General features: G+C 36.8%; 1 protein-coding gene across 1 annotated transcript in view; it reads left to right on the top strand.

Moving 5' to 3' along the window:
• The window catches only part of SLO2 (slowpoke 2), a 34,785-nt gene extending 19,370 nt beyond the window's left edge, over nt 1–15,415 (top strand). The window contains exons 2-6 of the mRNA XM_076178426.1: nt 3,018–3,117; nt 10,283–10,388; nt 10,766–10,956; nt 11,195–11,227; nt 14,481–15,415. Of these exons, the coding sequence (XP_076034541.1) occupies nt 3,018–3,117; nt 10,283–10,388; nt 10,766–10,956; nt 11,195–11,227; nt 14,481–14,968 (918 nt within the window). The 3' untranslated portion in view covers nt 14,969–15,415. The remainder of the gene's footprint in view (nt 1–3,017; nt 3,118–10,282; nt 10,389–10,765; nt 10,957–11,194; nt 11,228–14,480) is intronic.
• The last annotated feature ends 11,041 nt before the right edge of the window (nt 15,416–26,456 follow it).

Genomic DNA, 26,456 nt, shown 5'->3' with positions numbered 1-26,456 from the left:
GGCAATTATGCACTTGCACAGGTAGGTAGATAGGTAGGCAGATAGGTAGATTGTTAGGTACAGAAGGTTCGTCGTTGCTCTAAACACTGACAGACCACTCACGTGGTAGCTGCTCCTCCTCTTCTTCCTCCTCCTCCTCTTCCTGTTCCTCTTGCAGTAGCCCGTTGTTCCTTCCCTCCCTCTTTCGTTTACTTTCCCCCACACACTCAGTCCAAGAGTCCCTGAAGTCACATACGAGACTTGCCACAGCTGACGCAGCGTTCCTGGCCGAGTGCTTCGCCACCTGTCCGCGAGGCAGATCACCTCAGGGGCACAACTGGTGGCAGCGGCAAGAGTTCTGGGGTCGCGTTCGCTCTGAGGAGGAGGGGGATTGAGATTTTGTCGGTGTGCCTCGCGCTACTGCTGCTGTCGCTATTTTTTCTTTCTTTTTTCATTTTCCAGTCGGTCTATACTGTTTTGTTTTTAGATCTGTTTGCCATCTGATATTTGCGGTTGTTTTTAATGTTGCTGCTGTTGCTGTAGATGCGGCGAGATAATTTCCTCTCGCTGCAGCTTCTTGTATTCTCCCACCCCTTCTCTCTCTCTCTCTCTCTCTCTCTACACACACACACACACACACACACACACACACACACACACACACAAACACACACACACTGGTGTAGTTGCCTCGCGATGTAGGCACTGGGCTGCAAAGTATGTATGAATGTATGTATGTTGTGCTTCTGATTTTCTTTGTTGGAGGTTTCAGTTGGGCTCTATTGCAAAACGGGTAAAGACTAAATTGTAACGACTAATCTGTAAAACATTTTTTTTTCTTGTGCGCCTTTCGCTCTCTGAAAGCCGCGTGCATTTATGAAAGACCATCGGTTGGCATGTCATTTGCGTAACAGCTGTTGTAATTGTCGAATTACCCATCTGTAAAAAAACAAGATCCAAGTGGTCACTGTGCAATACACTACATAGGTTTGGTTACTGCATCATCCATCGTGGGTTGCTTGAAATAATATATATATATATATATATATATATATACAGTATATACATATATATATATATATATATACATATACAAATGTAATGTATCGCTCCAACCTCGACGTAATTGTTGCTGCTCTCCTGGTGGCAGCGGCGTAGCTCTTGGTTCACTGTTTAGTAAGTTGCCAGTGGAGAGGAAGCAGACCCTTCACTTGCATATGGTCCGCTCGTCTCACTATGCACGTGGGTGGGCTTCCGCCGCGGCTGTTGTAGGTACGGTACTATAATTATGTGCAGCAGCAGCAGGCCACAGGATCTTACCTATGTGTCTGCCTGTCTGCTGCCAGCGAATCTTGTGAGGACATGATGCTAAACAGCTTCTTCCCATCATCATCGTCGTCATCATCATCATCATCATTGTCATCATTATTCTCATCATAATCGTCGTCATCATCATCATTATCATCATCATCATCATCGTTGCCATCGTCGTTGCCTTCGCCGCTGTCATTATCATTCATCATTGTCATCATCCTTGATGTCAGCGTCGTCATCGTCGTAATCATCACCTCCCTTACTACCACAATCACTATTGCCAGCACAACAGCCAGCACCTACACCAATATAACCAGCACTAGTGTTACTACCACCAGCATCACTAGCAACACCAATACCAGCACGAGCAATAGTACAAAAGGAAAAAAAATAATAACAGTGAATTTTTCTTCGAGAGGCGAATCCGTTATAATGGATTATTAAAGCAAAAGAGGAGGAAATGGTGGAAGTGGTGACAACAGACTCATTATCTCATAGACACCACCAACCCACCACTACCATCACAAAAACACCACCACCACAGTACCACCACTACTACCAGTATAACTAATACCAAATACCACTACAATTACTGACACCAACAACACCACTTAAGAATGATGTCCTTAAAGTCTACTTCATTGGCGACAACATCAAACAGCAGCAGCAACATTATCCTCTTCCAGTTGTGGTCTTCTAGTAGACATGTTAGGCGGTGAGTGCAACACGTCCTGGTAGTGGACGATGGCTACAGCATCCGTCTCGTGCGTGGCTGCTGTCACACGTGGGTGGGACATACAGAATCTGTCACAAGTTGATGCAGCACCGTTCTCGGGGTTGTTACTGGGTCGTAAATTCAGTGACTGATTAATGAAGGCACGTGTAGATGAATCACTGCAGGCCTCCTACCACACGTGCGTAGTTGCCGCAGTGAAGACCTGCGAAAACAATGACGAGAGACGTGATGATCACGTGGCATGGTGGAGCATGTGCGCGGTTGGTTCTTGGTGGTCACCCCCCCATACCTCGCATGTCGTCTTTGTCTGTTGGTCCCTCAAGGTACATTCAAAGCCTAGGTAACACAGCGTGTTTCCTTTGTTGTTACGTAAGGTTCTGTCACATGACGCGTGACATGCAGAACCAGTATTTTAGAGTTTGAAGTCGGTCTGTAAACACCTATACATACGAATATATATATATATATATATATATATATATATATATATATATATATATATGTATATATATATATATATATATATATATATAATATAATATGTATGTATGTATATATCTATCACCTGTAGTACAATGTAAGTATTGTAATATGCTATAGAAAGTAATGTAGATAACAAAGGACTTGAGCTGTACGTGCTAAAGTGTAGATTTCTTAGGCTGTAATGCTATAAATTTGTTCTTAGTTAAGGCGGCGTGTGTTGTACTAACGACGGAGCCATACACACCTTAGTCGACACACATGCTTACATACACTTGAGCTTCATGATTGTTAGACAGACTTTCCGTTTGACCTAACAACCTTTGATATTTGGATATATACATTTATATATTCATTTTTAACCTCTTAACAAAAGTTAGCAGTCGATGAAACAAATAATGTCAGTTGTTGGAGATAATATAGATTTGAATAGCGCGTATTCATCGCACCTCGCCATCCTTGTGTATATAACCTGGGTCTTCCCCCGGCCTCTGTTTCGTTGTTGCAGTTCTCCTTGAACATATCGGACGACCCGAAGGAAGGCCACAGCAACCTGATCGAGAGGGCGGAGATCGCCCAACTCGTCCGATCTCGCATGCAGAGCTTAGGTAAGTGAGCACAGGTGGATGGGTGGCAAGTGGGAGACAATTTGAGGCTACGACCGCGGAAGGGGGACAACCTTCAAATTTGTCGCTTTTGAGTTAGAGGCGCCAACCTGTTGTTCAAGGGTGTAAAAGTCTTGTGGAAGGGTCGGCCAGAGGAAATTCGACCATTCTGGTGGTTAGAATAAAGCACAAAGTCGCGTGATTTGGTGCGAAGCGTGGGGCAGACAAACTCTCAACACAGCCGCGGAAGAGGGACAAGCCACGAGAGTTGCGCCCAACGAGAGCGGAGCATGTTTCCCCGCTCCCACTAACAAGATCCAACAGTATATTACCGTTGAATCTCGTCAGTGTGGGCGGGCTGCTTCGAAAATATTTCTAACCCTGCTGAAGATCTGTCATATCAACATTATGGTTTTTTAAAATAACTTGCTGGTTTTAAGTAAAGATAACTCTACACTGAAACACACACACATATACACACACACACACATACACACACACACACACCTAGGTCTACACATGAATATGCAGCATTCCTACGTACACATACGTACATACAAGCGCGTCCAGACATGCACATACACAAACATGCATACTAACACGCACACGCACACACAATACCCTATATTCGACTGGAATCAAGAATGGAAAATAGATTGCAATGCCAAATACTGCATAGTATTGGAAATGGGCTATAGCTAAAAAGAAAGACCAACATTGAATTATTCTTTGAGAAGCGAATCCATTACTATGGCATAAAAGGAGGAAGAAGTGGGAGTGTTATTAAAAAAACAATATGCCATCTGACTCACATATCAACAAAATTGTGGGAAAGGCGTATGGATTATTGCAAAACATTAAAGTGACTTTTTCATTATATGAATGAACAGTTGATGAAAAAGCTCATAGAAACCCGACTTCTTCTAAATGTATTGTCGGTATGGTCTCACACACGGTGAAATATGTAAACAAGGTCCACAAGATACAAAGGACACCAGTGAAGCTGATTACCAGTTTAACAGATGAGCCATACGAGGAGACTAAAGCATTGGGTCTACCAACGTCGGGCATAGAAGAGAAAGGGGTGACTTGGTTGCAGCGTCCAGGTCGCTGAAGAGGATGGAGTACATTGACAGAAGAGATCTTTTCATCAGAGATCGGGGAGGTGGGGGCTCATGGGTTCACAAGAACAAACTGGAAAAGCCAAATGTGTGAAAAAATGAAATACATTTTCCTATAGGTCCATAAGTATTTGGAATAGTGAAGTAGGTGATAAAGCCCAAACTGGATATATACATGAATTGTAATTAGTATATCAAAATTATTATGAAAATGTTCATTCAAAGTAGAATTATCTTTGTGAGTGTAAGTTCAGAAAAAGGAAACACAGAAGAAATGGGGCACCTTCATGAAATTTTGCAACTTAAAAGTTGAACAGTACATGCCCAAATCTGAGTGGGAGAGAAGCAAAAGAAAGAGACAAAGCAAGGGAGAGATGGCAGAAAGCAAGTAGAAAAGTAAAAATAAATAAATAAACAAATAGAATTAATACATGACGAGCCAGAAATAAATATGTTAGAAAAAAAGAGGAAAAGAACTTTGAGAAGAATATAGTTGACAAATGTAAAGATCAACTCAAGCTATTCTTTAGATTTGTGAATGGTAATCTGAAGCAAAGAGAAGAACATCCAAGTGGAAAATTGAAGGGGTCATATATGAAGCAAGAATATAACCTAACATAATGAGTGAAAGGTTCAAGTAAATATTCAATAAAAAAGGGGAATTTGCAGAGAAAAGTGTGAGGAAACGTGGACGCCACAAACAACAGCGGAAGAACGTGGTTTCTAAATAACCCAAGAAACAGGAAGTAAGAAAGGTCTCAAGGACCGAAGGAATCTCAAATTGAATATTGAAAAAAGTGTAGATAACAAATAGTTTATGAAATACATTTACTGACTCTATGTTCCCAGAAAGAAGGGAAAGTGCAAATAGACTGGAAATCTGCAAATATGGCGCTTATATTCAAAGGAAGCACCAGCTCAGAATATGCCTAGTTACAGAAACAAACTGCTCAAAATGCACCCATCGTACAGATGACACTGAACACTTCACTTAACACTGTCCCACACGTACTGTCCCTAGTCAACAACAATATTTCTTTTCCCCAGAATTATTTTTGGGACATTAACCTGGGAGTTGTAGGTTTCCTACAAGAGAGACCAGAGGCAATTGGTTGATTTATTGGGTTGTAGTATATTTTTATGAATGTATTATTACATTGTTCTGATATAATTGTGTACACACACACATATATACACACACACACACACACACACACACTTTCAACGAACGGACGGCTTGAAGAACGCTCTGAAGAAAAGTGCAGATTGTGGATACCAACGCAAAGAGAAGTGCCTTTTTGTATTTGCAGGGGGGGGGGGAAATTGCTCGTGAGGTAGTGGGAAAGTAAGGAAAGAGGAGAAGGGGAGGGATTGCTGGGAAAATGGAAGGTAATGAGGAAGTAGAGGACTTGGTCCAAATAGACCGCCGTAAAGTAAACAAAAGACCACAAGACGAACTGGAGGACGACGGAATGTCTAATAAGAATGTAAAGATTAGAAGTATAGATAGGAACAATACAGTAGAAAGTGATGAGAATATTTTCAAGGGATTTAAAGAGAGTGGGGGGGACACAACCCCCCCCCGACTGACAAGACTAGAGATGAAGGTTGATAAGGTGATCGAGGACTTGAAGAGTAGGTTAGGTCATATGAACACCATTTTACAAAGGGTTGAAAGATTGGAAGAACTGGAAAAGGCGAATAGAAACTTAACTGATGAAATAGAAGAACTAAAAAGACAGTTAAGAGAGGTAAAGGGGGAGAATGAGGAATTGAAGAAGAATAGTAAAGAAAACAGAGAAACAATAGCTAAAGAAAGTAAAAATTGGAAGCAAACCCAAGAAGGAAATAAGATTTCATTCACTGACATAGTCAAACAGCAATTGAAAGAACATACTGAAGACTCAGTTATTAAAGTGATGAGACAAAAGGAGAATATAGTAAGGGATTTAGCAGACAAGAAGAAATGTATAATTATATTAGGAATGGAAGAGAAACACAACACAGATAGAACCACAAGAATCAAAGAGGAAAATGAAAAAGTAAGCCAATTACTAGAATCAGTTCAGGAAGATGAACCAGGAATTATGAAACAAATCGAAGAGAAATTTAGACTCGGAAAGTATAGCACAGACAAGACGAGACCAATTAAGATTAAATTCAAGTCACAAACAACGGCAGAGAATATCTTATCCAAAACAGGGAAACTAGCAACAAGTGAACAATACAAAAATATATGGATAAAAAGAGAAATGAATAAAGAGGAAAGAGAGGAAGAAAAGCAGAAAAGACTGGAAGCTAAGACAAAAAACGAGAACAGAACGGAGTCAGAGAAAGAGAGATTCTATTGGAGAGTAGTGAACATGAAACTAAGGAAGTTCGACACACAAAAGAAAAACATAAGGGAAACAGGGAACACAATGGAAGTGGCAGAAAACTAAGAGTGTCTTACACAAATATAGATGGATTAATAACAGGATTGAATGAGCTGAATGATTATTTGAAAGAAAAAGAACCGGACATAATGGGAATTGTAGAAACAAAATTAAAAGGCCCACTACCACCCAACAGTGTAGGACATGATGCATACAATTATTGGATTAGAAACAGAGAGAAAAAGCAAGGGGGTGGAGTTATGTTCCTGACTAAGAAGGATATAAATGTGAAAGGTGTCATATATGGAAAGAATACAGTAGAGATGATTATGATAGAAGTGGAAGACAGAGATAAGAAGAGCAGAAAATTTGTGATCAATTATGTGCCTCCGAAAACAGCCTCATGGGAGGAGAGTGAATATAAAAGTATGCTAGAGGACACAAAGATAGCATTAACTAAAATAATGGAAGACGGAGGAAGAATAGTTATGATGGGCGACTTTAATTGCAAAGAAATCTGCTGGGAAGAAATGACAGTAAAGAGTGGTGATGACTCATGGGGAAATGCTCTACTTGAGATGATTACTGACCATTCAATGACACAATGGATACAAGAGAACACTAGGTATAGAAATGAAGAAGAACCATCGAGGCTAGACTTAATAATTACATCTGAACCTAGAATAGTGGACAAGATTGAATATAAAACACCAATAGGTAAAAGTGACCACATATTGATTGAACTGGAACTTAATGAAGAAAAATATATGAAAAGAAATGAACAATATAGAAAAGGAAGAATGATGTATGAAAAAACAAACTTTGATAAAATAAGAGAATTCTTCCAACAAGAAAACTGGGAAGAAATATACAAAGAAGAAACATCAGTGGAAGAGAAATGGAATATTTTGACAAAAATTTACAAAAAAGGAGTGGAAAAGTATGTCCCAAGACAAAAACAAGAAAAAGAATATGTAAAATGCTGGTACAACAAAAGTTGTAGGGAGTTAAAAGACAAAAGAGACAAAGCCTGGACCAGATGGAAAAAACACAGAAGACCTGAAAAATGGAAAATATATACTGGTTATAGAAATGAATATGTACAAAAGTGCAGAGAGAAAAAAAGAAAATATGAAAAAGATGTTATAGAAAAGTGTAAAGATCAACCAAAACTATTCTACAGATTTGTAAACAATAAACTGAAAAACAAACAAGACTTGGAGAAATTGAGACAAGGAGGAGTTGAATACACTGAGGAAATGGAAATGGCAGAAATTATGAACAAACATTTTAAATCAGTGTTTACAAGGGAAAATATACAACCTGAAGAGATTGAGTGGAAAGAAAAAGTCCCCCCTATGGAAGAAATAGAAGTAACAAAGAATGAAATATTGACACACTTGGGTAATTTTGATGTCAGAAAATCGCATGGGCCAGATGAAATAGCAAACTGGATTCTGAAAGAATGCAGGAATGAACTGGCAGACAAAATACATAGCATAATAAGCAGTTCCTTAAAAGAAGGAAAAGTTCCAGAAGATTGGAAAAAAGCAAATATAGTACCTATATATAAAGGAGGAAATAAAGAAGAACCTACCAACTATAGACCAGTCTCTCTAACAAGTACAATAGCAAAAATTTGTGAAAGAATTATCAAAAGTAGATGGGTAAAATACTTGGAAAAAAACAACGTACTAAATCCAAGGCAATTTGGATTCAGACAAGGACGATCATGCGTCACCAATTTAATATGTTTCTATTCAAGGCTAATAGATATAATACAAGAAAGAGATGGATGGGCTGATTGTGCATTTCTAGACCTAAAAAAAGCTTTTGACAAAGTACCACATAAGAAGCTGCTTAAGAAATTAGAATATGAAGGAGGAATACAAGGTAAATTGCTAAATTGGATGGAAGACTTTTTGCAAGAAAGAAAAATGAGAGTAGTGATAAGAGATCAGCACTCAAAATGGGATGAAGTAATAAGCGGTGTCCCGCAGGGAACAGTTCTGGCCCCAATAATGTTTGCTATATATATTAATGATATGGATGAAGGAATTGAAAGCTATATGAGCTTCTTTGCAGATGATGCAAAATTACTGAAAAGAGTGAAAACTGAAGAAGATTGTGAATCACTACAGAGAGATCTAAATAAAGTACAAGAATGGAGTAGGAAGTGGGAGATGGAGTTCAATACAAAAAAGTGTAGTATAATGGAATTTGGAAAAAGCAAAAACAGAATAACAGGATCATATAATTTGGGAGAAGAAGGAATAAAAAGAGTAGAAAATGAGAAGGACCTGGGAGTCATTATTATGAATAATATGTCACCTGAGAAACATATAAATAAGATTTTTGGAGAAACCTATAATTTAATAAGAACAATCAAAGTGGCATTTACATACCTGGATGAAGAAATGGTGAGGAAAATCCTAATCACCCTGATAAGACCAAGATTGGAATATGCAGCAACGATATGGTCACCAAATACAAAAAAATGTATAAAAAAACTTGAAAGAATACAAAGAGCAATTACAAAATTGGCACCAACACTCTCAAAACTATCATATGAAGAGAGACTACAAAAACTTAAACTACAGACACTAGAGCAAAGAAGAGAGAGAGGAGATTTGATAGCTATTTACAGAATCATGAAAGGCATAGAAATTACTGATAGAGAGAATCTGATAAAATGGGATGACAGAAATACAAGAGGACACGGAAAGAAAATAAAAAAAGACAGCTATAGAAGAGATTTGAAAAAGAACAGCTTTCCTCACAGAGCAATAGACAGTTGGAACAAGTTAGATGAGAAAGTGGTGTGTGCAAAAACAATACATGAATTTAAAAATAGTTTAGATAAAATGAGATATGAAGACGGGACCCCATGAGCATAGCTCCCCTTCCCGTAAAATACAACTAGGTAAATACAACTAGGTAAATACACACACACATACATATATATATATATATATATATATATATATATATATATATATATATATATATACATACATGATCATTTTTATGACAGTCGCATGTAGGATTCGAACCCATTACTTCAGCCACCAATAAGATAACCTTCATAATGCCTTTATCTTCTCGACCAACGAGGCTACAAAAGTCTTGTAACTTGTAATATATCGGTATAGCCCCGGTGGTCGAGAGTATCAAGGCATTGTGAAGGTTATCTTACCGGTGGCTGAAGCAGTGGATTCAAATCCTACATATGACTGTCATAAAAATTATCAGATTAATGTCGCTGTCACAAGCGAATTTCTCTCATATATATATATATATATATATATATATATATATATATATATATATATATATATATATATATATATAAAACGTGTGTGTGTGTGTGTGTGTAGGAATCAGTGATGGGTATTTGCTACTGATAGTCCTGCAAGACAGAAAGCAGAGAGAATCATATTCATTTTAGAAACCTATCAAATCTCTCACATCCATCTAGAAATTCATTCATCCCAAGAAGGTGGCAGCTGTGAATGGCCACCACCCCTCAGGATCTATCTAATGTCCAGTCTCCCCAAGAAATGGGACATTAGATAGTCCCATCTATTCCTTGGGGAGACGGGACTGCTCGGACAGACAGTCTAGGGAATGACAACAACAACAAAATCTATCTAATGTATTAACTGTCCTCAGCGTTGCCTCCCGAAGATTATGATGATGTATCTGAGAAACGGAACTCGCTGTCTTATGTCATCATCAACCCTTCCTGTGATCTCAAGCTAGAAGAAGGAGACATCGTGTAAGTAAAAGGCTGGCGGTGCATGTAGTTCTCCTTTTTCATGCATGAGCACAAAATATAAGTATATATATATATATATATATGTATGTATATATATATATATTTATGCAAGCAATCACATCACCGTGATACAAAAATGCAAAATAACCACAGGAGAAGGGAAACTTATAGACAGTAAGTACTTTTGTATATTACATCTTTATAATATACAAAAATACTTACTGTCTACAAGTTTCCCTTCTGTGGTTATTTTGCATATATATACATATATATATATATATATATATATATGTATATATATATGTATATATATATATATATATATATATATATATATATATATATATATATAATATATTCATATATATACTTTGCAGGTATCTAATTCGACCAAGCCCCTTCTCTGCTCAGAAAACATTTGAAAGACACAACTCACGGCGCAAGTCGAATATATCATTGTGTGACACTCGGAGGCGTAGCACGACCACCTTCCAAAGGCCTCCGCCATTACAAAGTGCTGCCAAGTCCAATTCACTCAGCCTTCCCGACAGTCCACAAATATCTCCAGGTATGAAATTAATTTTCAAAGTAAATGTAAATAGTTCATTGCATATATTGGGAGGGGCAATGTTGACATCATAATTCAAATTATCCAAGCTATTCAATCTCTGAGGTTTTAGTAGGTTTATTGATAATTGCCTTGCTTTGTTACCTTCATCCACCACCATGGTTGTAAGGATTGTATTGTTCATCATGTGTCATGAGTCCAATTTTATCATCTCCTCCTCTTCCTCTTCTCTTTTTAGCTGTGATCCCATCATTTTCCGCATTTCCTACAGGTAAACCTATTTTCCTTTTTATGGTTTAAGTGTTTTTCTCTACATGTCCTTGTGCTTTTAATTTTCACTTTTTATGCTCTTGATATGGATGATTACAATTGTGCACTTTCATTTTCACCCCCTCTCCTTCTCTCACCATCTGGCAGTTTGTATCTAACTTGCATTTTATTCTCATTCTCTGCATACATTTCTACATCTATGCCCTTAGTCTACCATGTATGACCAAATCAAAATATGTTTTGACTCCTTATAGGAGAAAAATAAGAAAAGGATTCAATGTCTCCTTGCTCTCTCCCATTCACTCACTTTTTATGACATAAACGGAAACATGGTTGATGCCATGCATTCCTTCACTGCAGGAGCTTGAAGAAAGAAGGAATTTTAAATGATATTCTAGAGCAGCAGAGAAGAGAGGATGTAAAATTTGAAAAATACTCTGCATTCTTCTATGAGTGCAGAATTGTCTCCAAACATAAAAGAATGCTGCATGACTCAGGTTCATAAAGGTACCAACAAAGAATCTAAAGTATTGACTGCATATAAACACACAGTCAATACCACAGTATGAGGTGTCCAGGCTATGAAACTCATATTTATATCACTGATCTGACTTGTATTTCCACTCTACCTATTTGAAATACATCACAATTTCTGTTTTAATATTCATTTTCAACAATTAAAATCTGTTTGTAATCCTTTCATAAATGGTATACCTTCCCATGTATTCAAACACTAGCTAGCAGAATCTTTGTTTATTTTACTGAAAGATGGTCAATATGTGATGTTTGCCCACCCTAACTTTTTTCTTTCTTTTACTTTCCAGTGACCCCATCTTTCTCAGTCCAACATGTGCTCCCAAAATGGGATGAAACTGCATTTTCACTCTTCTATGTCAATGTGACAAGGAATTCAGTTGCATTCTTATTTCCCCAAAATGCCTTAGTGTGTGCATTCTGCAGATTAGTATAATTTTCCCCACTATTCTTAGTTAAAAGGTATACTGTAATATGATTTCTGTCTTAGCTGTTTAATATCAATAACCAGGTTGAGATTTCAGCTTTGTGAGTATTAGCACTCCCCTTTTTCTATCCCTTTTCCTTCTTCTTCTATATATTACAATCATTCTAAATCATTCAGTCTAGTTTTGTTTCTGTTATGTACGGGATGTAACTTTTTTACAGGCCAACTCATCAACACATATGACATTACATGCAATATTTTGTTCCCTTTAAGTTTTCTCCATCATTGTCTTTCTTTTTTTGACCATAAGATTTAATATTGGTTTGCATTTTATCTCATGACCTCCTTCATCTTTTCCCTCTCTCCCTCCATTATTTTGATTCATCTTACATTATTTAATGCTCTTAATCTCATGACTTCTAAATCAGTCTCTTATGCCTTTTCTGTATAGCATCTCCATTTATTTATGATCATTACATTATTCAAATCCTTTGTGATAAATAGTGAACCTATGGGGGCAAAAAGATTCACTCATATAACAATGCCAGTCCCTATAGTATCTTTGAGTAAACTCTTATGCAGCCATCCTTTCTATTACAAACAACTCTTGGCAGGATCTGCCTCGCCCCAAGTATAATTTTAATGAGTGTCCCCTTTGTCTCCGTCACTGAAGATCTTCATGTGAGTAGGATCAACATCAGGGACTGTGCCACATGTCCATATAGCTAGAGTTGACATTCATGAATCATGTTAAGTCTTGAATGAGATCTTTTTGATACCAAGTCATTCCACTGATACCCCATGATTTTTTAAGCCATTTTATACCAAAGATGTGGAGATACCTCTTCAAGTCAACATTTACTGTCCATTTTTCATAACCATATAGCAAGATAGGGAGCATATATGACTTCAGAAGTCAAATCTACTACTGCATGAATATTGATGTCATATACTCTGTTTGAGTAAGTTGATAACACCACAGACAATGCCAGTCCTTCAAAGGACTTCCTGATCTTATCTACAACTACTATGCACTACACCACCAAGGCATGTCAAGCTCTCTAAGATCTCAGTCTCTTTACCACATGCATTGATAGACTGAACTATGCATCCAATAAGCACCCCGATACCTGGACCTTGGTCTTTGTCTAGGAGACCTAGATACCTAGCGTCTAAAAATGTTCAATCTGTCTTTAGCATACACAACTTGTCAGAGGGCTCGCCTAATATGGGGATTGGATGAAAATGAGACTAGATCTTCTGATGTTACGTGAAGCGTAGTCGGGGACTTGTACAGTCCTTTTGAACCATCATATGTAGCTCAGTTGCTAGCGTCTTGACTTCGTAATTATGGACACACGGGTCAGGGTTTGAATCCCATGGCAGAGCTTCTAAAAATATTCATACCTAGCTGTGTTGCTATCCTGTGCGGTGACTCATGGGCTACTAAGGCTCTCAATGATTCTGCAACAAGTACAGCATCATTGGGAAGGGCAAGCTCAGTCACCTTATTGTTGCCAAAGGATATTCCTCAGTGACATTAATTGACAATGCTGTCCAATACCCAGGCCATGCAGGTATTGAAAAGTGTCCTAAATTAACAGGAAAGAAGCTGGACACATCTACCCCACACTTCACAGCACTCTGTTTTAGAGTGTAGATCAGACATTAGGTTAGTGATCCTTACAGAAATCCCATAGACCTGCAGAGGATGCCAGAGTACCTCATGATTTATTGAGTCAAACATTTTCTTGAAATCATGATAGCCTGCAGGCAACACACCCTCCTCAATAGTGGAAAACCAGCTGAGGAAATGGTTTAGTCATTGACAATCCAACCATGTGGCAAGTAGTACTGGTTACATGGTATCAGCAGAAGGACTACAGGAACTCACATGATCTAAATCACAACAATTATAGTAGCAAATACTGAAAGATAATTATAAATATGTGCACTAATATGCGTGTGTTTAGATAAAATCATCATTCATACTATTTGTTCACCTAGATATATCCTTTATCAGCATATGTGTTTTACTAATTACTCTTTATGTAATGTGTGTTTGATTAAGGCTGTTATGAAAGTCATCTAATTCAGGAAAAGAATGGTCCCGGCTGTGCCATCCCCCCTCATAGTGGGGATGTCCCAGCCAAGGCAAATACCCACCTTTCACCCATCTTATACCCATTGGCATATTGCATTTGAATTTCAGAAATCTAACTTGAATCTGCTGATTATTGAGCAGTTTATCCAACTTCCTACAGTGTGGATTAACTCAAAATTTTATTTCCAGGCTATGTGCGTGGTCGCTCCAATTCACTTCGTGTTGATGACATCTTAATGCGCCGATCTAATTCCCTACGCTTTGGTCTCGAGGCCACTAGAAAAATCAACAGTTTTGAAGAGCTTGGCATTAACCCATTAACTCCTTTATCACGGGATGAAAGGACGGGCTCCATCAAGATCCCGGTCAACGGTTCCATTGGACTGGAGGTAGGAAAGGTTCTTGGTCGGGCTGAAGACTTCTATGACATTGATTGGGCAAAATGGGGGCTCGGAACAGAGGTAAATGAAAATAAAGAGTATGAAGAAGAGGAGGGGTTGAAAGAGGAGGATGAAACAGTAAGTGATGGGGAAGACCAGGATATCAATAAAGAAAAGGAGGGGGAGGAGGAGGAGAAAGAGGAGGAGGAGGAAGAGGTGAAGGAGGAGGAGGAGGAGGAGGCGGTAGATGAAGAGGTTGATGAAGAGGAGGATGCAAGGAAAAAGTTAACAGGGTGAGAAAGTTGGCAAGTATAATAAGGAAGTTTATCAGGAGAAGTGTTATTTGGCAAAAGAAGGCATTTTCTATGAAAGTAGTATGTGACTGTAACAGGGAGGAAATATAAAATGGGACCAGAAAGTGAGAAATAAGTAAGTTCAATCAGAGTAGCAAAATCTTACCAAAAATGATAAAAAAATATATATAAAAAAAAAAATAGTAGCAATTGTAGTTTGATATGGTCACTTATAATTGGTGCACAGAACTCATGTTTTCTACCATTAGTGTAGATTTGAATGATCATTACTTTTGTATATGTAGCAGCACTTTTTTCATACTTTCTTATTTTGGATGGCATGATACAATATATTCTACTGCACTTCATCTTATGATATTAGGGTGAACTTGGCCACATTTTTATTATATGTACTATATATATATATATATATATATATATATATAAAAATATATATATATATATATATATATATATATATATATATATATATATTTTTTTTTTTTTCTTTCTTTTTTTTTTCTTTTTTTTTTTGGCCTCAGTTTCTAAGGTGATGGGGATAAAGGGAACTTGTACATGTACGTTTCTGGAATGGTTTTAGTATTATGATGTAAATGGCAGAAGCAATTTTCCCTGTATAATATCTAATTTTCTACATAGCTTCTGACTACAGTATAGATTTAAACACAAGTGATAGTCTGTAGAAGAATTGTGATAAAAGAAAACCAATGGAAAATATATATTCATATATATACATACACATATATATATATATATATATATATATGTATGTATGTATTTATACATACATATGTATGTGAGAAACTTGATAACCGTACAGTAATATCTTACACTGAAAGGGACATAAGAGACTTTCATATGGGAGTAAGATACTTTTAAGAATACTCAAGTGCCTCTTGATACCTGAGATGTTTATGCTTGTAAATCTTACATAGCCAACAGTGCATTATCAACTTGTAGTTATATCAAAGACTGACATGTACATTTGTAATTACAAGATGTTGTCCAGGTACATACCACTATAAAAGGTAAGAGGTTGTTATCAGTCATGATATTTTTGTTCATCATTGATTGCTGAAAATCTCAGGATAGTTTGTTCGAAGCTGACAATGTAATGATTTAGTATCGCCTCTGTAGTCTGTCATAATATCAAGCATAATATATATCTATCTCAGTTATTTTTTAGGTGGAACTAGACACCAACAGTAATGAAATGAAGTTATCAGTATGGAAAGCTATTTTTCTAAGTATTGATAAATGGTAGATTTTTATACTAATGGGCAAAGTCTACTGTATCTGTAATTTGCTCATAAAGATTATTGCAAAAAGCTGTCATGTATACAGCTTGTGTAAATATATAAGCTCGTTTTCTTTTGCTGTAAAGAGTGAGTGTAGAACAGGGAGGAATACAGAGGTACAAATCAAAAAGTCTCTTTATGATTTGTCTCTGCAAGCATAATTGGTATGAAATGTAGCTTGTATGGGCTGAAACATGTGTAGAAGCATTGTAAAGAGGATGTAGATGTAGTTAGTAAAGGTACTTTTAAGAGTAGTATCATGACAGCTTGTCAAAATACACATATGGAAAATTAAAGAATCTGTAAATGGTTGTAAATAGTGTTAAGGTGCTGAAACTGTAGTGTAAGTCTGTTGATATTGTATTAGAAGCTATTTTGTCTGCATTCCAGTGAAGTCCTAGTATATACAGTTAGTGTTCTGTTAGCAAACCCTAGTATTTTTTATCTCTAAAGTCAGAGCACTTCACACATGAACATGGAAATCTAGATTTTTTTTGCTAGGTATATTCATTTCAAGATATATTTAAAACTTAAGAATGAAAATATCTATCCTTTTATCTATATACCAAAGGCTCCTTCCCCCTTATAAAGGAAGTAGCCACTCACCCAACAATCCTTCTCTTACCCATCAGCAGATAAATCTTATTAAAAGTGAATGTTGAGGATAATTCCACTTTGTAATTATTGACTCAATTATAATGAATTAAAAGAGGAGTAGTCTAAGATAAGAAATACTACAATGGTTTGCAATACATTCATAGTCCACGTCTCTGCATTTGATTATGAGGTGCAGTTTTGCACTGTGAAGGCCTAATTTGCTCTATATTGGTCGTTTTCATTCCTCATGCACATAATAAAGTCATGCTTCACTTTATATTTGTAGCTTTTTATTTTAATTTTCCTTTAAGTTGGCATTCATTATTTTCATATTAACACATTTATTTTAGCTGCTTTTAAACGTTAAAGCTTTAATATGCCTTGCACTAGATTTTGTCGCATTGCTTTGCCTTTTTCTTTGTATTTTTATTCCTACATTACATGTGAGAATAAAAGTAACAGACATGTATCACTAAGAATATAAACAACCAATTTAATTTCATACATATATTTTCTCATAGTTACATTATTTTACCTATCAATTAGTGCTTCAAGTTGTTCTTCTGTTTCTCCTTTCACAATTGTTCTTATTGGATAAACAACAGATTGTGTTATCAAATTTATTGGGATTTTTGTTTTTGTTTCTCCAGTTATATTTTCATGTGTGTGAGGCTGACATTTCACAACCATCTTTTCTTGTAGAGAGTATTAAATTGCACTATAAAACAGATGTGTATAACCTCATGACATTTGTGGAATGTCTCTTATAACATGAAATATATCTGTATTTTATACTTCCCTTTTCTGGGAGTTAGTTGTCCTTCTGTGAATATTTTTGCAATCAGAAAATATTGTCCATTATCATCCTATGCAGTCATTGCTATAATGTCCTTCACTTCTTGTTAGTTCTCCCAATTTTTGCCAGCCTTATAAATAAGCAATACCTTATAAATTAAACTGTTATTCAGCTGTAAGTCTTTTTTAGACATTCATACAAACATGATCTGTGGTTCTGAGCAAGTGCACCGTCCCTTACAGTTTAGATCATAAGATTTATAGCCTATTTGACAACACATAGAAGATTACATTCACATATTCATGTCAGTGGGGTCCACTGAAGCCAATTTGATAACAAGAATGCTTGTCCCCTACCTTTTGAAACTGTCTAATAAGCTGCTCTTGTACATGATGCAAACTCTAATATTTGCCTGCCCCTTTTTACTGTACAACACTAAATTAGTGTGTAGAAGCTTTCTTCCAGGCGATGTGTAGATCCTTTTGATGATACTGCCTTAAAGCCAGAGCTGGGTGGGTTACTGCCAAACAGGTAGTGTGTTACTAAAAAATCTAGGGTGTATTTCTGTCAATGCGTATTATATACATATATATGTATATACAGTGCGTATATGTATACATATAGAGTTTTTGGTAATGCACTTCCTGACTGGCAGTAACACACTACCTGTCCTGTGGTAACACACCCAGCTCTACTTAAAGCAGCATTAAATATGAATTATAATTAGTTTCCATTTAAATTGTTTTCCTTCTCATTCTCCCTCCAAAACCCCTTAAGAAATATTGACTGCATGTTGTATGCAATCAACATTTTAGGGACCCAGGTGACATCCCTATAAATCGAGTCATTGAGGTTTTTTTTTATGACTGCCACCCACTTTAAATCTCTCCTGTATCACCTCTATGATTCTGCCTCTTTGTTGTAATATCGTCCCTAAGGATTGAAGTACTGATTATAACCAAAATAAAAGCTCCCTCTATAGCAAATGAGCTGCTCCTCATCCATTCAGTGAGTGAAATCTTTACTCTCTGGTCCCTTTCATTTGCAATAAGCTTGTTCTCTCTCCAATAAGTGACTGCATGTTTCAGATGGTCATCCCTCTTGTTCAAAAACTCTTCTGGAGCCATGTGTGCCAATTGAAAGAATGTATGTATTGGAGATGAATTATATGGTAAAAGAAGCAAGTAAATGTCTGAGTAGAATGAGAAATCTTATGAGGACTAGGCATTTAGGGATGAATGCAAAGGGAAGATTGCATGGAGTTCTATTTGTAGCAGTCACTGGAGAAGAACCTTGGAATCTAAAGGAGGCAAAAAGGAAGAACCTGAACATATTTGAGCTTACCTCAGAAGTATAGTAGTGGCACTAGGATTAAATGAAGAATGTAAAGGTGAGGCAGGTAACATGGGTAGAAAGAGCTGTTGATAAGGGTAGATCAAAGAGTACTGTGGTGGTTCGGACATATGGAAAGGAGGAGTGAAAAAAATATTGCTAAAAGACTATAGAAAGCAGAACATGAGAGGAAGACCAAGAATGATGTAGATGTATGAGTTAAAGAGACACCAGATGCGTGAGGAATGTGAGCTACACCAGCAGGAGTGAGTGGAGATGTGACTGAATGCAGAGATATAGGCAACCTTTTATTATTGATATTTTTTCTTCATTCTCCTCTCTCTCTCTCTCTATATATATATATATATATATTTTTATATTTTTATATATATATATATATATATATATATATATATATATATATATATATATATATATATAGACACACACACACACACATGTAATGAAACAGCTCGGACTATTAGGGCCTTTTGTAAAAGTGCTGTATCTCACTGCATTGCCTTTGACCCAAGCTTTTTTTTTCCACCAAATCTTGGCACATATTTTTCCATATCTGAGATTTAAAACTTGGAAAAATGTCCCATTTCTTTTTTGTTTCTCTTGTTTTTGTGAATTCCTTCCAATCATCTGTCTTTATAATAAAAGGCCCCCCTTTTATATGAGATCAGCCAAGGTATGCAACCACCCCACACCCATTCCACACCATTACAATACCCATTTGTTTTACCATTTTATCTTAGCTCCTTGAGGAAGCTCTCTAGCTGAGCAGGTTAGGGTGTCATTACTTGTGGCGAAGGTCGAGATGAGGGCGGTTCGAATCCTGCCACCAGCGAAGTTGAACCAAGGGCATGGTTCATTATATTCCATGCAACAAAGCCCTCTATGAGAGGCACCGTCCTAGCCTCCCAATAGGTGGTAGTGTGTGATGTTAAACCATATTATCATCATCTTAGCTCCTTGTAGATGAAAGGCCATCTCTGCCCCTCCCCATACCTCATTACCTGGTACAGAGGCAATCCAGCATGATACAGCACTTCCACATCAGGGCCAAACATCTGAAGTTGGTTTACCCCTACCATATCATAACACAGAAACCATCCTTCCTCCTTCACTCATGATTAATTAGAAAAGACAAGGAGAAATCCCTTCAGGTCAATTTATCATCCATTCTTAAACATTCTCACTAACATATATCCCCTGTCCTCTCCCTTCACTGCTCAACGGACATTCCCCTTTCATCCAAGGCTACCGTCATCCCCATCCATTTATCTCGTTGTTGGATCAGTTTGTTGAGTGTGGTCATTAAGGTGCTTGGGTATGTGTTGATTGAGAGGATTAGGAGGGAAATAGAATGATCATGGAAAAGTAATGTGGGTTTAGGAGAGGATGGGGATATGTAGATCATATTTTTGTAGTAAAACAGGTATGTAAGAGTTATCATCAAAAGGTTTTGATGTTTTTTGAGTCCTTGAAATTAGATAAGATGTGTGATTGAGTTAACCAAGAAGCTTTGTGGAGCATGTTACAAATATAGGGAATATAGGAAATTCTGTTAAATGACATCAAAAGTTTTTTGTGTGGGTAGTAGAGGATGTGTAATACAGTGAATGGGGGCTGCTACATGATTCTGTCATGCTATTATTGTATATCATGTGTATGAAAGGCAGTAGGTAGTGGTTTGGAAGTGGTGGGTGGTATTGGGATATAGAAAGTGAACCAACTGCTAAACACAGGTGAAACTACATTTGTTGTTGATGAGGGGAGAGACTAGAGTTTGGAAGATTATTGAAACAAGAAAACTATAAGTGAATGTAGACAAAAGTAAAGTGAGGAGTCATACAAGGAATGATAATGATGGTAGGCGAATTTGAGAAGTAAGAGGCTTGTGGAAGCGGATATTTTCAAGTATTTGGGGAGTAGATGTGGAAGTGAATTATAAAGTAAAAGAAGTGTGCAAACATTTGGAAGGAATAAGAAATGTCATGAGAAATAGTACATTTAACAGTATTACCCTAATTTACCTATATATAGTTATATTCAACCATCAGCAATTTTCATTGGATGAAAGGTCATGTCTGAAAAAAAAAAATTATGTTCAGCTTAATTACAAACCCTCATCTTGGTTGGGTGGATGTATGCAGCCATGCAGTCCCTTTGGTGATAATCCTCAGTTTTACCTTAACCAAATACCATATCATCTCATTTATGTCATTCTTTACAATCAATGCTCCACCAATCATTTCATCTTTCTTGTCATGCCTCTAATCAGTCAATCCCTAAGAGATTTATGGTCCTGCCTAGAAGCTGTTATTGGTTACCTGATGGCTGCAGGTCTTCTGAAAGAGAAACCAAGGGAAATTTATTGATTGATTGTCATCCCTCCATTCAGTATCCATCATTTCCAAATTGGAGATCAAAATTAATTCTTAGCTTGTTCTCTACTAAACACTGAATATCAGGTTCATTTATCATCAAACACACGACACTTTCAATTCCATTACAGCGTTCCTTGCACTGGCTTGTTCTTTTCTTTTTCAGTACCATAAAAAAAATAAATGCATTGTTATACCATTCTTTTGTTGTTCCTTCCCGTGGCTTTATACACAAACTCCCTTAATTTTTGCACATTCTTCCTCAGTTACATCTCTTCATATCTAAACATCCTTAACCTTCTCTTTATCTGCTAGTTTCCACAATTTGAACATTATCTCATTTGACATGGTTTGTGACCAGAAGTTAGGTTTTAGTGGATGTGTGCCATAGTATATGCATCTGCAGTGTTATACAACTGTGTGCATTTTACTACCACACCAATATATATGTGTACTCATTCAAATATATGAGTGTACTGTATATGTAGAGTTATATACGTGTGTGTGTGTGTGTATGTATGTATGTATATATATATATATATATATATATCATATATATATATATATATATATATATATATATATATATATATATATATACATGGAGAGAGTGGTGTAGGTAAAGTCCAGGAAGGAGCAGATGTACTTTATTCTCTACTGTTTTGACAAAGTCTTCTTCAGAGAGATAATGGTACAGGCAAATTGGGATACATTGCTTATATACTTACTAAGCGGATCATCTCATGGGTGGTCCCAGAATAGAGCTCGCTGATTGGTCAGTGTGTGTCCCCAGGATGACCAATCTTGTTGTTGCATGTGCCAAGTTTACAAACTCTTCTCTATGATTGGTTGAGCTTGATGAAAAACCATTGAAGCAACATATATCTACACATGAAGTTCAACCAGTCATAGACAAGGGTTTGTAAACTTAGGACATATGACAGCAAGATTGGTCATCGCGGAGGCACATACAGACCAATCAGTGAGTTCTATTCCTAGACGACACGAGAGATGATCCGCTTAGTAAGTATATAAGCAATGTATCCCAAATTGCCTATGCCTTTATCTTTCTGAAGAAAACTCTGCTCCTTCCTGGACCTACACCACTCTCTTCATATATTTGTCTTTTCTCTTATTGATATATATATATATATATATATATATATATACATATATATATATAAATATATATATATATACATATACACGTATATATGTATGGATTATATATATATATATATATGCATACATACATATACCAAAGGCTTTTTCCCCTTACAAGGGAGGTAGCCAAAAGAAAACAAAGGCATCAAATCCACTTCCATCCATTCCATTCCTATGAACTCCACTCCCATCCACCCCCTCCATCCCTCTTATCTAGGATCCTCGTGGATGATGGGTCATCCATGCATCTTACCCACTACCCTGTGTCAGCAGTATCACAAGACACAGCACATTCACAGCAAGGCTGCTTCATTAAATTAGCAACCCCCCCTCTGTCCCCTCATGCAGAAATGAAGAACATGGAGAGAAATCCCTTTGGGCTGCGTCAATTTATTTTTCACGCATACTCCCTCATCTGCCATCCTCCACCCACTCCCTTTCATGCATCACAGCATCATCCATACACAACCATTCTCCATTCATCCCTGTCTTCTGTCTTCTCCCGTCCTTCCTCAACAGACATTTCCCTCTTTCCCATTACCCCTTTTACCCTATCCATTCATCTCATCCTTGGTTACCCCCTCATGTTCACTGTTTCTACTTCTGCCTTCCACACCTCTTTTACTAAGCTTTTACTAAATATATATATATATATATATATACTATATGTATATGTGTGCATATGTGTGTGTGGATGTGTATGTACCATGTGTATGATTTTGAATTTGTGAGTGTAATTGTAATTTTTGTGTGTGTGTGATTTAACATGGTCTTTGATCACATGTTTTATGTTTGTGTGTGTTCAATCATAACATGATGTTTGTGTGTTGTTATATTTACACTTTCATTTCTGTGTCTGTAGTAAAGCTGACAACCTGTAGTTATGCAATAAATGACTCCTCTCACTTAGATGTCTCATCTTATATGTGGAATATCTACAAGATCATTTGGAATGCTCAGAATTATGCTAATACCATTAAACTTAAGAATAATACATATCTAGATGTAGTATACTTCACCTAAAATATACTGCTAACTTATCTAGATTTGTACTGTTCACAGCACTAGACTGTTTATTCTTCTATTGATGTTAGAAAAATCTCACTATACTGTATTTTAAAGTCTACCCTGTGCTACTCCCTCTTCATATTTTAATCTACTTTTCTGTAACTGTGCTAATCTATCTATACATATTCTTTACTTCAGTTTAGAAACTTGGTTGTTTTATTAGAAATATACTCAATTGAATATGCTAATACGGCACTGATATTTTCAGAAAAATTTCATCACACTCATTTGCTCTATTTTTATTTCTATTCATACTTGTTTCTACCACTAGTAGTCATTTAGTGTAGTTAGTTCAAATTTTCAATTCAAGATTTTATAATTTTTATATTCAGAAAGAGTCTTGTTAATTTTATTCTTCATTCTGTCTTTTGTTTAGCCTTGATGCAGATATTTGACGTACCTCAGATAAAAGTTTTCTTACTTTACTCCACTTATTCCAACTTTTCATTTTTAATTTTGGTTTTACAATATTTGTCAACCAGTACCTTTTTTCTGTGTACTACTTAGCATAGTGTCTAAGATATTTCTGATATACATATTTTTCTATCTATTTCCTCCTAAGTTCTTCCTTATTATTTTCCTGCATCTCTCCAAGGGAATATAAAAGTCCACCACCTACTAGACTAAAGCCCTACATTCCAAGGAATTAATTGCACTAGGTATTGTAAGGCTCAACATGTCCATTCTTCTCTTCCACTAGGACATTGAGCTGCTCCAACCTTGCCCACCTACACTGTGTGCCTAAATCAGTTGTTAAGCATGAAGGTCTGTTCATTTTGGTCACCAATGTGTACAAGTAGCTGTAGTAGCTGTTGTCTTAGGTGTTCAGTTAGTAGATAACGTAGTTGTATTAAGCCATGTCAGTGTTGCTTTAGTTCCTAATTAGTTGACATGGATTTTGTAGTTTCATTATTATACTTTATTGGATTGGGGTTATATTCCTATACTTGTTATAGTATAGGTATCACTATCATATGGAAATAAACAGATAAAAGATAATAAGCTTAAGACTGTGAATACTTACACTATATACGCATAAGCATGTGTGCCTGATTTAGTGATTTTTTTTTCCCTTGGTGTTAACCACTAACTAGTTTAGAACACTGCATAATGCCTGTAATAATGGTAAAGGCTTTGTAGTTTCTTCTTCCAGTACAGTAAGAACAGAAACACCAATGCTAGACTTTGTGTTTAGCAGTGCAACCACACTAGAGGTCAGGTCCCCATGGAGGGAAAGAAAGATGGTCTTGTTTGCCAAAGTAGAGCTAGTTTCTCAGAAAATCTTTATTGTTTTATACCATATTCTATATGTATACAGGCTGTATGCAAAAAATCCCAGGAAAAGGTACAACTTCACAAAAAATCAGATGAATAGATTTACATATTTTGTGCATGTCTTATGCGCATGCAGATACCATATATTTACAAGTACTGTATATGTGTTCATGAGACCAATGACAGGTACTTGCAAGTAGTGGACCTACACAATAGTTGTCAGAGATAATTGTTTCCTTGCCACCCTTCTTCAAAACCTGTCAACACCCTCAACTCCATTTGGAGGTGCAGCCCTGTAGGGCCTGAGAGATCTTTCTGTCAACCTCAACTGCATTTTGGGAAGTTTCACATAAGGAAATCTGACAAATGGCAACTGCTTCCCTCCTACTCCTGTGAGCTGGATATATAAAAAATGTCTCACACTAATACAACATAGTAGTTCAAATTTTCTTCTAAGACAGACCAGATATTGGCCCCTCATCTCCTTGTTGAGATGCAACCACCGCACAGAAGACTCTGAACACATCCTACACTGCCCCACACTAACAGTCCCTAGACAACAACATAATACTTTTCCCTAAGTGATCTATGTGTTTTCCCTATGGTTATCTGGGAGCTGTGGATCTCCTGCAAGAGAGACCTGGGGCAACAGATTGACTGATTCTAAGAGAGATTTGTGGGAGGGTCCAAGGATCATTACCAGCCACTGTAGACCTGTAGGTTTAGAGTGATATTGTCAGATCATTATTTGGTAGAGTATAATTACTTCTTCAGTTGTATAAGTTGATAACAATAAGCATAACCCTCATTCAACCTAACCTAACTTAACCTAACCTAACCTAACATAATCTTTATTCCACTGTTGATATTCAGCATACTGGGGTGACAATTCTTCAGGTGGAATCCCATGGGGTGACGATTCTTCATGTGGGTGTTCTGGGGTGAAAATTCTTCATGTGAGCCATTATATCTTCCATTTCAATTGATGTTTTAAGTGCAATGAGTCATTTCCAGAAGTAGAATTAAACTGAAATTCATACAATCATGCTCATCAAATAATTACATAATAGACAAATTACTAGAATAGTATGAGACTGCCAACTGAAATACAACTCTGAAGAACCAGGGAAGGCCATAGCTACATTGATGTGCTTTGACATAATCCCAGAAGAACATCTCAAAGCTGGAGGGGTGGTGATGGGGGCCTGAGGAGAAAGTAGTTGACATTTTGTCTGTCCACTTGGCTGAGGAAGGATTGCTCCTTGATGTTTTATGGAGTAATTAAAGGTATAGCTGGTGTCATATTCTGTTTGATGGTGATAGGGGGTTAATTCTTTCATGTAAACAACTTCTCATTTTCCAAGATCCTTATAGATAAGCTATTTAAAATTTTACATGGAAACCATCCATGTTAGACCATCTGGAAATGATGAATAATTAATCAAGAAAATAACAGAATACCATACATCTTCATGTTTAGCCTTTGTAGGTTATGGAAAGGTCTTTGACTCCATAGAACTAAAGACAATATTAAACTACTTGGAATCA

This window comes from Oratosquilla oratoria, chromosome 41, assembly GCF_046742065.1.
Source record: "Oratosquilla oratoria isolate Oo_2021 chromosome 41, ASM4674206v1, whole genome shotgun sequence".
NCBI lineage: Eukaryota > Metazoa > Arthropoda > Malacostraca > Stomatopoda > Squillidae > Oratosquilla > Oratosquilla oratoria.
Note: the sequence above shows the minus strand (reverse complement) of the source record. Positions and strands in the feature narration are given on the sequence as shown.